Source organism: Oncorhynchus kisutch, unplaced genomic scaffold, assembly GCF_002021735.2.
Source record: "Oncorhynchus kisutch isolate 150728-3 unplaced genomic scaffold, Okis_V2 scaffold3991, whole genome shotgun sequence".
Taxonomy (NCBI): Eukaryota; Metazoa; Chordata; class Actinopteri; order Salmoniformes; family Salmonidae; genus Oncorhynchus; species Oncorhynchus kisutch.
This window is the reverse complement of record NW_022265936.1, coordinates 202,501-220,000: the sequence shown is the minus strand read 5'-3', so window position 1 is coordinate 220,000 and position 17,500 is coordinate 202,501. Positions and strand designations below refer to the sequence as shown.

Genomic DNA, 17,500 nt, shown 5'->3' with positions numbered 1-17,500 from the left:
TATACCGGGAGTGGCTGTACCTGCTGTGGTAACATTGTAATAACATTGTATTATGGTTATACAGGGAGTGGCTGTACCTGCTGTGGTAACGTTGTAATAATGTTGTATTAAGGTTATACAGGGAGTGACTGTACCTGCTGTGGTAACATTGTATTGTGGTTATACAGGGAGTGGCTGTACCTGCTGTGGTAACATTGTATTGTGGTTATACAGGGAGTGGCTGTACCTGCTGTGGTAACATTGTAATAATGTTGTATTAAGGTTATACAGGGAGTGGCTGTACCTGCTGTGGTAACATTGTATTATGGTTATACAGGGAGTGGCTGTACCTGCTGTGGTAACATTGTATTATGGTTATACAGGGAGTGGCTGTACCTGCTGTGGTAACATTGTATTATGGTTATACCGGGAGTGGCTGTACCTGCTGTGGTAACATTGTATTATGGTTATACAGGGAGTGGCTGTACCTGCTGTGGTAACATTGTATTGTGGTTATACAGGGAGTGGCTGTACCTGCTGTGGTAACATTATATTATGGTTATACAGGGAGTGGCTGTACCTGCTGTGGTAACATTATATTATGGTTATACAGGGAGTGGCTGTACCTGCTGTGGTAACATTATATTATGGTTATACAGGGAGTGGCTGTACCTGCTGTGGTAACATTATATTATGGTTATACAGGGATTGGCTGTACCTGCTGTGGTAACATTGTATTGTGGTTATACAGGGAGTGGCTGTACCTGCTGTGGTAACGTTGTATTATGGTTATACAGGGAGTGGCTGTACCTGCTGTGGTAACATTGTATTGTGGTTATACAGGGAGTGGCTGTACCTGCTGTGGTAACATTGTATTGTGGTTATACAGGGAGTGGCTGTACCTGCTGTGGTAACATTGTAATAATGTTGTATTAAGGTTATACAGGGAGTGGCTGTACCTGCTGTGGTAACATTGTATTATGGTTATACAGGGAGTGGCTGTACCTGCTGTGGTAACGTTGTATTATGGTTATACAGGGAGTGGCTGTACCTGCTGTGGTAACATTGTATTATGGTTATACGGGGAGTGGCTGTACCTGCTGTGGTAACATTGTATTATGGTTATACCGGGAGTGGCTGTACCTGCTGTGGTAACATTGTAATAACATTGTATTATGGTTATACAGGGAGTGGCTGTACCTGCTGTGGTAACGTTGTAATAATGTTGTATTAAGGTTATACAGGGAGTGGCTGTACCTGCTGTGGTAACATTGTATTGTGGTTATACAGGGAGTGGCTGTACCTGCTGTGGTAACGTTGTATTAAGGTTATACAGGCAGTGGCTGTACCTGCTGTGGTAACATTGTAATAATGTTGTATTAGGGTTATACAGGGAGTGGCTGTACCTGCTGTGGTAACATTGTATTATGGTTATACAGGGAGTGGCTGTACCTGCTGTGGTAACATTGTATTATGGTTATACAGGGAGTGGCTGTACCTGCTGTGGTAACATTGTATTGTGGTTATACAGGGAGTGGCTGTACCTGCTGTGGTAACATTATATTATGGTTATACAGGGAGTGGCTGTACCTGCTGTGGTAACGATGTGGTAACATTGTATTGTGGTTATACAGGGAATGGCTGTACCTGCTGTGGTAACATTGTATTGTGGTTATACAGGGAGTGGCTGTACCTGCTGTGGTAACATTGTAATGATGTTGTATTAAGGTTATACAGGGAGTGGCTGTACCTGCTGTGGTAACATTGTATTATGGTTATGCAGGGAGTGGCTGTACCTGCTGTGGTAACATTGTATTATGGTTATACAGGGAGTGGCTGTACCTGCTGTGGTAACATTGTATTATGGTTATACAGGGAGTGGCTGTACCTGCTGTGGTAACATTGTATTATGGTTATACAGGGAGTGGCTGTACCTGCTGTGGTAACGTTGTATTGTGGTTATACAGGGAGTGGCTGTACCTGCTGTGGTAACATTGTATTGTGGTTATACAGGGAGTGGCTGTACCTGCTGTGGTAACATTGTATTGTGGTTATACAGGGAGTTGCTGTACCTGTTGTGGTAACGTTGTAATAATGTTGTATTATGGTTATACAGGGAGTGGCTGTACCTGCTGTGGTAACATTGTATTATGGTTATACAGGGAGTGGCTGTACCTGCTGTGGTAACATTGTATTGTAGTTATACAGGGAGTGGCTGTACCTGCTGTGGTAACATTGTATTGTGGTTATACAGGGAGTGGCTGTACCTGCTGTGGTAACGTTGTAATAATGTTGTATTATGGTTATACAGGGAGTGGCTGTACCTGCTGTGGTAACATTGTATTATGGTTATACAGGGAGTGGCTGTACCTGCTGTGGTAACATTGTTTTATGGTTATACAGGGAGTGGCTGTACCTGCTGTGGTAATATTGTATTGTGGTTATACAGGGAGTGGCTGTATCTGCTGTGGTAACATTATATTATGGTTATACAGGGGGTGGCTGTACCTGCTGTGGTAACATTGTATTGTGGTTATACAGGGAGTGGCTGTACCTGCTGTGGTAACATTGTATTATGGTTATACAGGGAGTGGCTGTACCTGCTGTGGTAACATTGTATTGTGGTTATACAGGGAGTGGCTGTACCTGCTGTGGTAACGTTGTAATAACGTTGTATTATGGTTATACAGGGAGTGGCTGTACCTGCTGTGGTAACATTGTATTGTGGTTATACAGGGAGTGGCTGTACCTGCTGTGGTAACATTGTATTGTGGTTATACAGGGAGTGGCTGTACCTGCTGTGGTAACATTGTAATAATGTTGTATTAAGGTTATACAGGGAGTGGCTGTACCTGCTGTGGTAACATTGTATTATGGTTATACAGGGAGTGGCTGTACCTGCTGTGGTAACATTGTATTATGGTTATACAGGGAGTGGCTGTACCTGCTGTGGTAACATTGTATTATGGTTATACAGGGAGTGGCTGTACCTGCTGTGGTAACATTGTATTATGGTTATACAGGGAGTGGCTGTACCTGCTGTGGTAACATTGTATTGTGGTTATACAGGGAGTGGCTGTACCTGCTGTGGTAACATTGTATTATGGTTATACAGGGAGTGGCTGTACCTGCTGTGGTAACATTGTATTGTGGTTATACAGGGAGTGGCTGTACCTGTTGTGGTAACGTTGTAATAATGTTGTATTATGGTTATACAGGGAGTGGCTGTACCTGCTGTGGTAACATTGTATTATGGTTATACAGGGAGTGGCTGTACCTGCTGTGGTAACATTGTATTATGGTTATACAGGGAGTGTCTGTACCTGCTGTGGTAACGTTGTATTGTGGTTATACAGGGAGTGGCTGTACCTGCTGTGGTAACATTGTATTGTGGTTATACAGGGAGTGGCTGTACCTGCTGTGGTAACCTTGTAATAATGTTGTATTATGGTTATACAGGGAGTGGCTGTACCTGCTGTGGTAACATTGTATTATGGTTATACAGGGAGTGGCTGTACCTGCTGTGGTAACATTGTTTTATGGTTATACAGGGAGTGGCTGTACCTGCTGTGGTAATATTGTATTGTGGTTATACAGGGAGTGGCTGTACCTGCTGTGGTAACATTGTATTGTGGTTATACAGGGAGTGGCTGTACCTGCTGTGGTAACGTTGTAATAATGTTGTATTGTGGTTAGACAGGGAGTGGCTGTACCTGCTGTGGTAACATTGTATTATGGTTATACAGGGAGTGGCTGTACCTGCTGTGGTAACATTGTTTTATGGTTATACAGGGAGTGGCTGTACCTGCTGTGGTAATATTGTATTGTGGTTATACAGGGAGTGGCTGTACCTGCTGTGGTAACATTATATTATGGTTATACAGGGAGTGGCTGTACCTGCTGTGGTAACATTGTATTGTGGTTATACAGGGAGTGGCTGTACCTGCTGTGGTAACGTTGTAATAATGTTGTATTATGGTTATACAGGGAGTGGCTGTACCTGCTGTGGTAACATTGTATTATGGTTATACAGGGAGTGGCTGTACCTGCTGTGGTAACATTGTTTTATGGTTATACAGGGAGTGGCTGTACCTGCTGTGGTAATATTGTATTGTGGTTATACAGGGAGTGGCTGTATCTGCTGTGGTAACATTATATTATGGTTATACAGGGGGTGGCTGTACCTGCTGTGGTAACATTGTATTGTGGTTATACAGGGAGTGGCTGTACCTGCTGTGGTAACATTGTATTATGGTTATACAGGGAGTGGCTGTACCTGCTGTGGTAACATTGTATTGTGGTTATACAGGGAGTGGCTGTACCTGCTGTGGTAACGTTGTAATAACGTTGTATTATGGTTATACAGGGAGTGGCTGTACCTGCTGTGGTAACATTGTATTGTGGTTATACAGGGAGTGGCTGTACCTGCTGTGGTAACATTGTATTGTGGTTATACAGGGAGTGGCTGTACCTGCTGTGGTAACATTGTAATAATGTTGTATTAAGGTTATACAGGGAGTGGCTGTACCTGCTGTGGTAACATTGTATTATGGTTATACAGGGAGTGGCTGTACCTGCTGTGGTAACATTGTATTATGGTTATACAGGGAGTGGCTGTACCTGCTGTGGTAACATTGTATTATGGTTATACAGGGAGTGGCTGTACCTGCTGTGGTAACATTGTATTATGGTTATACAGGGAGTGGCTGTACCTGCTGTGGTAACATTGTATTGTGGTTATACAGGGAGTGGCTGTACCTGCTGTGGTAACATTGTATTATGGTTATACAGGGAGTGGCTGTACCTGCTGTGGTAACATTGTATTGTGGTTATACAGGGAGTGGCTGTACCTGTTGTGGTAACGTTGTAATAATGTTGTATTATGGTTATACAGGGAGTGGCTGTACCTGCTGTGGTAACATTGTATTATGGTTATACAGGGAGTGGCTGTACCTGCTGTGGTAACATTGTATTATGGTTATACAGGGAGTGTCTGTACCTGCTGTGGTAACGTTGTATTGTGGTTATACAGGGAGTGGCTGTACCTGCTGTGGTAACATTGTATTGTGGTTATACAGGGAGTGGCTGTACCTGCTGTGGTAACCTTGTAATAATGTTGTATTATGGTTATACAGGGAGTGGCTGTACCTGCTGTGGTAACATTGTATTATGGTTATACAGGGAGTGGCTGTACCTGCTGTGGTAACATTGTTTTATGGTTATACAGGGAGTGGCTGTACCTGCTGTGGTAATATTGTATTGTGGTTATACAGGGAGTGGCTGTACCTGCTGTGGTAACATTGTATTGTGGTTATACAGGGAGTGGCTGTACCTGCTGTGGTAACGTTGTAATAATGTTGTATTGTGGTTAGACAGGGAGTGGCTGTACCTGCTGTGGTAACATTGTATTATGGTTATACAGGGAGTGGCTGTACCTGCTGTGGTAACATTGTTTTATGGTTATACAGGGAGTGGCTGTACCTGCTGTGGTAATATTGTATTGTGGTTATACAGGGAGTGGCTGTACCTGCTGTGGTAACATTATATTATGGTTATACAGGGAGTGGCTGTACCTGCTGTGGTAACATTGTATTGTGGTTATACAGGGAGTGGCTGTACCTGCTGTGGTAACGTTGTAATAATGTTGTATTATGGTTATACAGGGAGTGGCTGTACCTGCTGTGGTAACATTGTATTGTGGTTATACAGGGAGTGGCTGTACCTGCTGTGGTAACATTGTATTGTGGTTATACAGGGAGTGGCTGTACCTGCTGTGGTAACATTGTATTATGGTTATACAGGGAGTGGCTGTACCTGCTGTGGTAACATTGTATTATGGTTATACAGGGAGTGGCTGTACCTGCTGTGGTAACATTGTATTATGGTTATACGGGGAGTGGCTGTACCTGCTTTGGTAACGTTGTATTATGGTTATACAGGGAGTGGCTGTACCTGCTGTGGTAACATTGTATTGTGGTTATACAGGGAGTGGCTGTACCTGCTGTGGTAACATTGTATTGTGGTTATACAGGGAGTGGCTGTACCTGCTGTGGTAACATTGTATTGTGGTTATACAGGGAGTGGCTGTACCTGTTGTGGTAACGTTGTAATAATGTTGTATTATGGTTATACAGGGAGTGGCTGTACCTGCTGTGGTAACATTGTATTATGGTTATACAGGGAGTGGCTGTACCTGCTGTGGTAACGTTGTATTGTGGCTATACAGGGAGTGGCTGTACCTGCTGTGGTAACATTGTATTGTGGTTATACAGGGAGTGGCTGTACCTGCTGTGGTAATGTTGTAATAATGTTGTATTATGGTTATACAGGGAGTGGCTGTACCTGCTGTGGTAACATTGTTTTATGGTTATACAGGGAGTGGCTGTACCTGCTGTGGTAATATTGTATTGTGGTTATACAGGGAGTGGCTGTACCTGCTGTGGTAACATTATATTATGGTTATACAGGGAGTGGCTGTACCTGCTGTGGTAACATTGTATTATGGTTATACAGGGAGTGGCTGTACCTGCTGTGGTAACATTGTATTGTGGTTATACAGGGAGTGGCTGTACCTGCTGTGGTAACATTGTAATAACGTTGTATTATGGTTATACAGGGAGTGGCTGTACCTGCTGTGGTAACATTGTATTGTGGTTATACAGGGAGTGGCTGTACCTGTTGTGGTAACGTTGTAATAATGTTGTATTATGGTTATACAGGGAGTGGCTGTACCTGCTGTGGTAACATTGTATTATGGTTATACAGGGAGTGGCTGTACCTGCTGTGGTAACATTGTATTATGGTTATACAGGGAGTGTCTGTACCTGCTGTGGTAACGTTGTATTGTGGTTATACAGGGAGTGGCTGTACCTGCTGTGGTAACATTGTATTGTGGTTATACAGGGAGTGGCTGTACCTGCTGTGGTAACCTTGTAATAATGTTGTATTATGGTTATACAGGGAGTGGCTGTACCTGCTGTGGTAACATTGTATTATGGTTATACAGGGAGTGGCTGTACCTGCTGTGGTAACATTGTTTTATGGTTATACAGGGAGTGGCTGTACCTGCTGTGGTAATATTGTATTGTGGTTATACAGGGAGTGGCTGTACCTGCTGTGGTAACATTGTATTGTGGTTATACAGGGAGTGGCTGTACCTGCTGTGGTAACGTTGTAATAATGTTGTATTGTGGTTAGACAGGGAGTGGCTGTACCTGCTGTGGTAACATTGTATTATGGTTATACAGGGAGTGGCTGTACCTGCTGTGGTAACATTGTTTTATGGTTATACAGGGAGTGGCTGTACCTGCTGTGGTAATATTGTATTGTGGTTATACAGGGAGTGGCTGTACCTGCTGTGGTAACATTATATTATGGTTATACAGGGAGTGGCTGTACCTGCTGTGGTAACATTGTATTGTGGTTATACAGGGAGTGGCTGTACCTGCTGTGGTAACGTTGTAATAATGTTGTATTATGGTTATACAGGGAGTGGCTGTACCTGCTGTGGTAACATTGTATTGTGGTTATACAGGGAGTGGCTGTACCTGCTGTGGTAACATTGTATTGTGGTTATACAGGGAGTGGCTGTACCTGCTGTGGTAACATTGTATTATGGTTATACAGGGAGTGGCTGTACCTGCTGTGGTAACATTGTATTATGGTTATACAGGGAGTGGCTGTACCTGCTGTGGTAACATTGTATTATGGTTATACGGGGAGTGGCTGTACCTGCTGTGGTAACGTTGTATTATGGTTATACAGGGAGTGGCTGTACCTGCTGTGGTAACATTGTATTGTGGTTATACAGGGAGTGGCTGTACCTGCTGTGGTAACATTGTATTGTGGTTATACAGGGAGTGGCTGTACCTGCTGTGGTAACATTGTATTGTGGTTATACAGGGAGTGGCTGTACCTGTTGTGGTAACGTTGTAATAATGTTGTATTATGGTTATACAGGGAGTGGCTGTACCTGCTGTGGTAACATTGTATTATGGTTATACAGGGAGTGGCTGTACCTGCTGTGGTAACGTTGTATTGTGGCTATACAGGGAGTGGCTGTACCTGCTGTGGTAACATTGTATTGTGGTTATACAGGGAGTGGCTGTACCTGCTGTGGTAATGTTGTAATAATGTTGTATTATGGTTATACAGGGAGTGGCTGTACCTGCTGTGGTAACATTGTTTTATGGTTATACAGGGAGTGGCTGTACCTGCTGTGGTAATATTGTATTGTGGTTATACAGGGAGTGGCTGTACCTGCTGTGGTAACATTATATTATGGTTATACAGGGAGTGGCTGTACCTGCTGTGGTAACATTGTATTATGGTTATACAGGGAGTGGCTGTACCTGCTGTGGTAACATTGTATTGTGGTTATACAGGGAGTGGCTGTACCTGCTGTGGTAACATTATATTATGGTTATACAGGGAGTGGCTGTACCTGCTGTGGTAACATTGTATTATGGTTATACAGGGAGTGGCTGTACCTGCTGTGGTAACATTGTATTGTGGTTATACAGGGAGTGGCTGTACCTGCTGTGGTAACGTTGTAATAACGTTGTATTATGGTTATACAGGGAGTGGCTGTACCTGCTGTGGTAACATTATATTATGGTTATGCAGGGAGTGGCTGTACCTGCTGTGGTAACATTGTATTATGGTTATACAGGGTGTGGCTGTACCTGCTGTGGTAACATTGTATTGTGGTTATACAGGGAGTGGCTGTACCTGCTGTGGTAACGTTGTAATAACGTTGTATTATGGTTATACAGGGAGTGGCTGTACCTGCTGTGGTAACGTTGTAATAACGTTGTATTGTGGTTATACAGGGAGTGGCTGTACCTGCTGTGGTAATGTTGTAATAACATTATATTGTGGTTATACAGGGAGTGGCTGTACCTGCTGTGCCATGAGATGTTGAACCCGTACTACGGCCTGTTCCAGTACTCAACAGACAACATCTACACACTACAGATCAACCCTGATTCCTCTATAAACCCTGTGAGTACACACACTACAGATCAACCCTGTGAGTACACACACTACAGATCAACCCTGTGAGTACACACACTACAGATCAACCCTGTGAGTACACACACTACAGATCAACCCGACTCCTCTATAAACCCTGTGAGTATACACACTACAGATCAACCCTGTGAGTACACACACTACAGATCAACCCTGTGAGTACACACACTACAGATCAACCCTGACTCCTCTATAAACCCTGTGAGTACACACACTACAGATCAACCCTGTGAGTACACACATTACAGATCAACCCTGTGAGTACACACACTACAGATCAACCCTGACTCCTCTATAAACCCTGTGAGTACACACATTACAGATCGACCCTGTGAGTACACACACTACAGATCAACCCTGTGAGTACACACACTACAGATCAACCCTGTGAGTACACACACTACAGATCAACCCGACTCCTCTATAAACCCTGTGAGTACACACACTACAGATCAACCCTGTGAGTACACACATTACAGATCAACCCTGTGAGTACACACTACAGATCAACCCTGTGAGTACACACACTACAGATCAACCCTGTGAGTACACACACTACAGATCAACCCTGACTCCTCTATAAACCCTGTGAGTACACACATTACAGATCAACCCTGTGAGTACACACATTACAGATCGACCCTGTGAGTACACACACTACAGATCAACCCTGTGAGTACACACACTACAGATCAACCCTGTGAGTACACACACTACAGATCAACCCTGTGAGTACACACACTACAGATCAACCCTGACTCCTCTATAAACCCTGTGAGTACACACACTACAGATCAACCCTGTGAGTACACACACTACAGATCAACCCTGTGAATACACACACACACTACAGATCAACCCTGTGAATACACACACACACTACAGATCAACCCTGTGAATACACACACACACTACAGATCAACCCTGTGAGTACACACACTACAGATCAACCCTGTGAGTACACACACTACAGATCAACCCTGTGAGTACACACACTACAGATCAACCCAACTCCTCTATAAACCCTGTGAGTACACACACTACAGATCAACCCTGTGAGTACACACACTACAGATCAACCCTGTGAATACACACACACACTACAGATCAACCCTGTGAATACACACACACACTACAGATCAACCCTGTGAATACACACACACACTACAGATCAACCCTGTGAGTACACACTACAGATCAGCCCTGTGAGTACACACACTACAGATCAACCCTGTGAATACACACACACACTACAGATCAACCCTGACTCTATCAACCCTGTGAGTACACACACACTACAGATCAACCCTGTGAGTACACACACTACAGATCAACCCTGTGAGTACACACTACAGATCAGCCCTGTGAGTACACACACTACAGATCAACCCTGTGAATACACACACACACTACAGATCAACCCTGACTCTATCAACCCTGTGAGTACACACACACTACAGATCAATCCTGTGAGTACTGATGATGATGATGGTGTGTGTATAGGACCACCTGTCGTATTTCCACTTTGTGGGTCGTGTGATGGGCCTGGCAGTGTTCCATAGTCACTATATCAACGGAGGCTTCACCCTGCCCTTCTACAAGCAGCTGCTGGGGAAAACCTATTATGCTACAAGACCTGGAGACCACTGATCCTGAACTACACAAGAGTCTGGTCTGGATACTGTGAGTACCACACACACACACACTAGCTTTACTGATCCTGAACTACACAAGAGTCTGGTCTGGATACTGTGAGTACCACACACTAGTAATTACACTAGCTTTACTGACCCTGGACTAGACAAGAGTCTGGATACCGTGAGTACCACACACTAGTAATTACACTAGCTTTACTGATCCTGAACTACACAAGAGTCTGGTCTGGATACTGTGAGTACCACACACTAGTAATTACACTAGCTTTACTGATCCTGAACTACACAAGAGTCTGGTCTGGATACTGTGAGTACCACACACTAGTAATTACACTAGCTTTACTGATCCTGGACTAGACAAGAGTCTGGTCTGGATACTGTGAGTACCACACACTAGTAATTACACTAGCTTTACTGACCCTGGACTAGACAAGCGTCTGGATACCGTGAGTACCACACACTAGTAATTACACTAGCTTTACTGATCCTGGACTACACAAGAGTCTGGTCTGGATACTGTGAGTACCACACACTAGTAATTACACTAGCTTTACTGACCCTGGACTAGACAAGAGTCTGGTCTGGATACTGTGAGTACCACACACTAGTAATTACACTAGCTTTACTGACCCTGGACTAGACAAGAGTCTGGATACCGTGAGTACCACACACTAGTAATTACACTAGCTTTACTGACCCTGGACTAGACAAGAGTCTGGTCTGGATACTGTGAGTACCACACACTAGTAATTACACTAGCTTTACTGACCCTGGACTAGACAAGAGTCTGGTCTGGATACTGTGAGTACCACACACTAGTAATTACACTAGCTTTACTGACCCTGGACTAGACAAGAGTCTGGTCTGGATACCGTGAGTACCACACACTAGTAATTACACTAGCTTTACTGATCCTGAACTTCACAAGAGTCTGGATACTGTGAGTACCACACACTAGTAATTACACTAGCTTTACTGACCCTGGACTATACAAGCGTCTGGATACTGTGAGTACCACACACACACACACTAGTAATTACTCTAACTTTACTGACCCTGGACTACACAAGAGTCTGGTCTGGATACTGTGAGTACCACACACTAGTAATTACACTAGCTTTACTGACCCTGGACTAGACAAGAGTCTGGTCTGGATACCGTGAGTACCACACACTAGTAATTACACTAGCTTTACTGACCCTGGACTATACAAGCGTCTGGATACTGTGAGTACCACACACACACACACTAGTAATTACTCTAACTTTACTGACCCTGGACTACACAAGAGTCTGGTCTGGATACTGTGAGTACCACACACTAGTAATTACACTAGCTTTACTGACCCTGGACTAGACAAGAGTCTGGTCTGGATACCGTGAGTACCACACACTAGTAATTACACTAGCTTTACTGACCCTGGACTATACAAGCGTCTGGATACTGTGAGTACCACACACACACACACACACTAGTAATTACTCTAACTTTACTGACCCTGGACTACACAAGAGTCTGGTCTGGATACCGTGAGTACCACACACTAGTAATTACACTAGCTTTACTGACCCTGGACTAGACAAGAGTCTGGTCTGGATACCGTGAGTACCACACACTAGTAATTACACTAGCTTTACTGACCCTGGACTAGACAAGAGTCTGGATACTGTGAGTACCACACACACACACTAGTAATTACACTAGCCTTACTGATCCTGGACTATACAAGCGTCTGGATACTGTGAGTACCACACACTAGGAATTACACTAGCCTTACTGATCCTGAACTACACAAGAGTCTGGATACCGTGAATACCACACACTAGTAATTACACTAGCTTTGTGCCAGCAGTGTCTCTTCGTTTCTGGGTATTACAATGTTGTGTGTGTGTGTGTGTGTGTGTGTGTGTGTGTGTGTGTGTGTGTGTGTGTGTAGGGAGAATGACATCTCGTCGGTTCTAGATCATACGTTCTGCGTGGAACACAGTGCCTTCGGGAAGTTCCTTCAACATGAGCTGAAACCCAACGGTCAGAACCTCCCGGTAACCGAGGACAACAAGAAGGAGTACGTGAAGCTTTATGTCACCTGGAGGTTTATGAGGGGGATCGAGGCTCAGTTCTTAGCTCTGCAGAAAGGATTCAGCCAACTGATTCCTCAACACCTCCTCAAACCATTTGACCACAAGGAGCTGGAGGTACCTGTCTGTTATACCTGTCTGTTGTACCTGTTTGTTGTACCTGTCTGTCTGTTATACCTGTCTGTCTGTTATACCTGTCTGTCTGTTATACCTGTCTGTCTGTTATACCTGTCTGTCTGTTGTACCTGTCTGTTATACCTGTCTGTCTGTTATACCTGTCTGTCTGTTGTACCTGTCTGTTATACCTGTCTGTTGTACCTGTCTGTCTGTTATACCTGTCTGTCTGTTATACCTGTCTGTCTGTTATACCTGTCTGTCTGTTATACCTGTCTGTCTGTTATACCTGTCTGTCTGTTATACCTGTCTGTCTGTTATACCTGTCTGTCTGTTATACCTGTCTGTTGTACCTGTCTGTTGTACCTGTCTGTTGTGCCTGTCTGTTATACCTGTCTGTCTGTTATACCTGTCTGTCTGTTATACCTGTCTGTCTGTTATACCTGTCTGTCTGTTATACCTGTCTGTTATACCCGTCTGCCTGTCTGTTGTACCTGTCTGTTGTACCTGTCTGTCTGTTATACCTGTCTGTCTGTTATACCTGTCTGTCTGTTATACCTGTCTGTCTGTTATACCTGTCTGTCTGTTATACCTGTCTGCCTGTTATACCTGTCTGCCTGTTATACCTGTCTGTCTTTATACCTGTCTGTCTGTTATACCTGTCTGTTATACCTGTCTGGCTGTCTGTTATTCCTGTCTGGCTGTCTGTTATACCTGTCTGTCTGTTATACCTGTCTGTCTGTTATACCTGTCTGTTATACCTGTCTGTTATACCTGTCTGCCTGTCTGTTATACCTGTCTGCCTGTCTGTTTATACCTGTCTGCCTGTCTGTTATACCTGTCTGCCTGTCTGTTATACCTGTCTGCCTGTCTGTTATACCTGTCTGCCTGTCTGTTGTACCTGTCTGTTATACCTGTCTGTTATACCTGTCTGCCTGTCTGTTATACCTGTCTGTCTGTCTGTTATACCTGTCTGGCTGTCTGTTATACCTGTCTGTTATACCTGTCTGCCTGTCTGTTATACCTGTCTGTTATACTTGTCTGTCTGTCTGTTATACCTGTCTGGCTGTCTGTTATACCTGTCTGTTATTCCTGTCTGGCTGTCTGTTATACCTGTCTGTTATTCCGGTCTGGCTGTCTACCTTTGTTAACAAGAAATGTGTGGAGTGGTTGAAAAATATGTTTTTATGAATCCAAGTGTATGTAAACTTCCGACTTCAACTGTATACCTGTCTGTCTGTTTCTGCCTTTCTGGCTGGCTGGCTGTTATACCTGTCTCTCTCTCTAGTTGATAATCTGAGGCCTGTCTAACTCTCTCTCCCTGCCTCTCTCCCTCTAGTTGATAATCTGAGGCCTGTCTAACTCTCTCTCCCTGCCTCTCTCCCTCTAGTCGATAATCTGAGGCCTGTCTAACTCTCTCTCCCTGTCTCTCTCTCTCTAGTTGATAATCTGATGCCTGTCTCCCTGTCTCTCCCTCTAGTTGATAATTGGAGGCCTGTCTCCCTGTCTCTCCCTCTAGTTGATAATCTGAGGCCTGTCTAACTCTCTCCCTGTCTCTCTCTAGTTGATAATCGGAGGCCTGTCTCTCTCTAGTTGATCATCTGAGGCCTGTCTCCCTGTCTCTCTCTAGTTGATAATCGGAGGCCTGTCTCTCTCTAGTTGATCATCTGAGGCCTGTCTCCCTGTCTCTCTCTAGTTGATAATCGGAGGCCTGTCTCCCTGTCTCTCCCTAGTTGATAATCGGAGGCCTGTCTCCCTGTCTCTCTCTAGTGTATAATCGGAGGCCTGTCTCTCTCTAGTTGTAATCGGAGGCCTGTCTCCCTGTCTCTCTCTAGTGTATAATCGGAGGCCTGTCTCTCTCTAGTGTGTAATCGGAGGCCTGTCTCCCTGTCTCTCTCTAGTGTGTAATCGGAGGCCTGTCTCCCTGTCTCTCTCTAGTTGATAATCGGAGGCCTGTCTCCCTGTCTCTCTCTAGTTGATAATCGGAGACCTGTCTCTCTCTAGTGTATAATCGGAGGCCTGTCTCCCTGTCTCTCTCTAGTGTATAATCGGAGGCCTGTCTCCCTGTCTCTCCCTAGTTGATAATCGGAGGCCTGGGGAAGATAGACCTAGCAGATTGGAAGTCTAACACCCGTTTGAAGCACTGTGCTGTAGACAGTAATGTGGTTTGCTGGTTCTGGGAGGCTGTAGAGAGCTTCACTGAGGAGAGGAGAGGACGACTACTGCAGTTTGTTACCGGTTCTACCAGAGTTCCACTACAGGGATTCAAGGCACTACAGGGTGGGTCGCACGCACACCCCACATCACTATTAACAAAGAACAGCTATAACAGTTGATGTTGGTGTTCTAGAACAGTGATAACTAGAACGTGTTGTACATCAGTAATGTTGGTATTCTAGAACAGTGATAACTAGAATGTGTTCTAGAACAGTGATAACTAGAATGTGTTGTACATCAGCAATGTTGGTGTTCTAGAACAGTGATAACTAGAATGTGTTCTAGAACAGTGATGTTGGTGTTCTAGAACAGTGATAACTAGAATGTGTTGTACATCAGTAATGTTGGTATTCTAGAACAGTGATAACTAGAACGTGTTGTACATCAGTAATGTTGGTATTCTAGAACAGTGATAACTAGAATGTGTTCTAGAACAGTGATAACTAGAATGTGTTGTACATCAGTAATGTTGGTGTTCTAGAACAGTGATAACTAGAATGTGTTGTACATCAGTAATGTTGGTGTTCTAGAACAGTGATAACTAGAATGTGTTCTAGAACAGTGATGTTGGTGTTCTAGAACAGTGATAACTAGAATGTGTTCTAGAACAGTGATAACTAGAATGTGTTGTACATCAGTAATGTTGGTGTTCTAGAACAGTGATAACTAGAATGTGTTCTAGAACTATTATAACTAGAATGTGTTGTACATGAGTAATGTTGATGTTCTAGAACAGTGATAACTAGAATGTGTTCTAGAACAATGATAACTAGAATGTGTTGTACATCAGCAATGTTGGTGTTCTAGAACAGTGATAACTAGAATGTGTTCTAGAACAGTGATGTTGGTGTTCTAGAACAGTGATAACTAGAATGTGTTGTACATCAGTAATGTTGGTATTCTAGAACAGTGATAACTAGAACGTGTTGTACATCAGTAATGTTGGTATTCTAGAACAGTGATAACTAGAATGTGTTCTAGAACAGTGATAACTAGAATGTGTTCTAGAACAGTGATAACTAGAATGTGTTGTACATCAGTAATGTTGGTGTTCTAGAACAGTGATAACTAGAATGTGTTGTACATCAGTAATGTTGGTGTTATAGAACAGTGATAACTAGAATGTGTTCTAGAACAGTGATGCTGGTGTTCTAGAACAGTGATAACTAGAATGTGTTGTACATCAGTAATGTTGGTGTTCTAGAACAGTGATAACTAGAATGTGTTCTAGAACTATTATAACTAGAATGTGTTGTACATGAGTAATGTTGATGTTCTAGAACAGTGATAACTAGAATGTGTTCTAGAACAATGATAACTAGAATGTGTTGTACATCAGCAATGTTGGTGTTCTAGAACAGTGATAACTAGAATGTGTTCTAGAACAGTGATGTTGGTGTTCTAGAACAGTGATAACTAGAACGTGTTGTACATCAGTAATGTTGGTATTCTAGAACAGTGATAACTAGAATGTGTTCTAGAACAGTGATAACTAGAATGTGTTGTACATCAGCAATGTTGGGGTTCTAGAACAGTGATAACTAGAATGTGTTCTAGAACAGTGATGTTGGTGTTCTAGAACAGTGATAACTAGAATGTGTTGTACATCAGTAATGTTGGTATTCTAGAACAGTGATAACTAGAACGTGTTGTACATCAGTAATGTTGGTATTCTAGAACAGTGATAACTAGAATGTGTTCTAGAACAGTGATAACTAGAATGTGTTGTACATCAGTAATGTTGGTGTTCTAGAACAGTGATAACTAGAATGTGTTCTAGAACAGTGATGTTGGTGTTCTAGAACAGTGATAACTAGAATGTGTTCTAGAACAGTGATAACTAGAATGTGTTGTACATCAGTAATGTTGGTGTTCTAGAACAGTGATAACTAGAATGTGTTCTAGAACTATTATAACTAGAATGTGTTGTACATGAGTAATGTTGATGTTCTAGAACAGTGATAACTAGAATGTGTTCTAGAACAATGATAACTAGAATGTGTTGTACATCAGCAATGTTGGTGTTCTAGAACAGTGATAACTAGAATGTGTTCTAGAACAGTGATGTTGGTGTTCTAGAACAGTGATAACTAGAATGTGTTGTACATCAGTAATGTTGGTATTCTAGAACAGTGATAACTAGAACGTGTTGTACATCAGTAATGTTGGTATTCTAGAACAATGATAACTAGAATGTGTTCTAGAACAGTGATAACTAGAATGTGTTGTACATCAGTAATGTTGGTGTTCTAGAACAGTGATAACTAGAATGTGTTGTACATCAGTAATGTTGGTGTTCTAGAACAGTGATAACTAGAATGTGTTCTAGAACAGTGATGCTGGTGTTCTAGAACAGTGATAACTAGAATGTGTTGTACATCAGTAATGTTGGTGTTCTAGAACAGTGATAACTAGAATGTGTTC

The 17,500-nt window shown here is 43.1% G+C and overlaps 1 protein-coding gene across 1 annotated transcript in view; it reads left to right on the top strand.

The window, feature by feature from the left end:
- LOC109886850 (E3 ubiquitin-protein ligase SMURF1) overlaps window positions 1-17,500 on the top strand; it is a 39,902-nt gene that overhangs the window by 17,673 nt on the left and 4,729 nt on the right. The window contains 5 exon segments of the mRNA XM_031821544.1: window positions 8,868-8,982; window positions 10,516-10,632; window positions 10,634-10,695; window positions 12,604-12,862; window positions 14,938-15,139. Coding sequence (XP_031677404.1) covers window positions 8,868-8,982; window positions 10,516-10,632; window positions 10,634-10,695; window positions 12,604-12,862; window positions 14,938-15,139 — 755 coding nt within the window.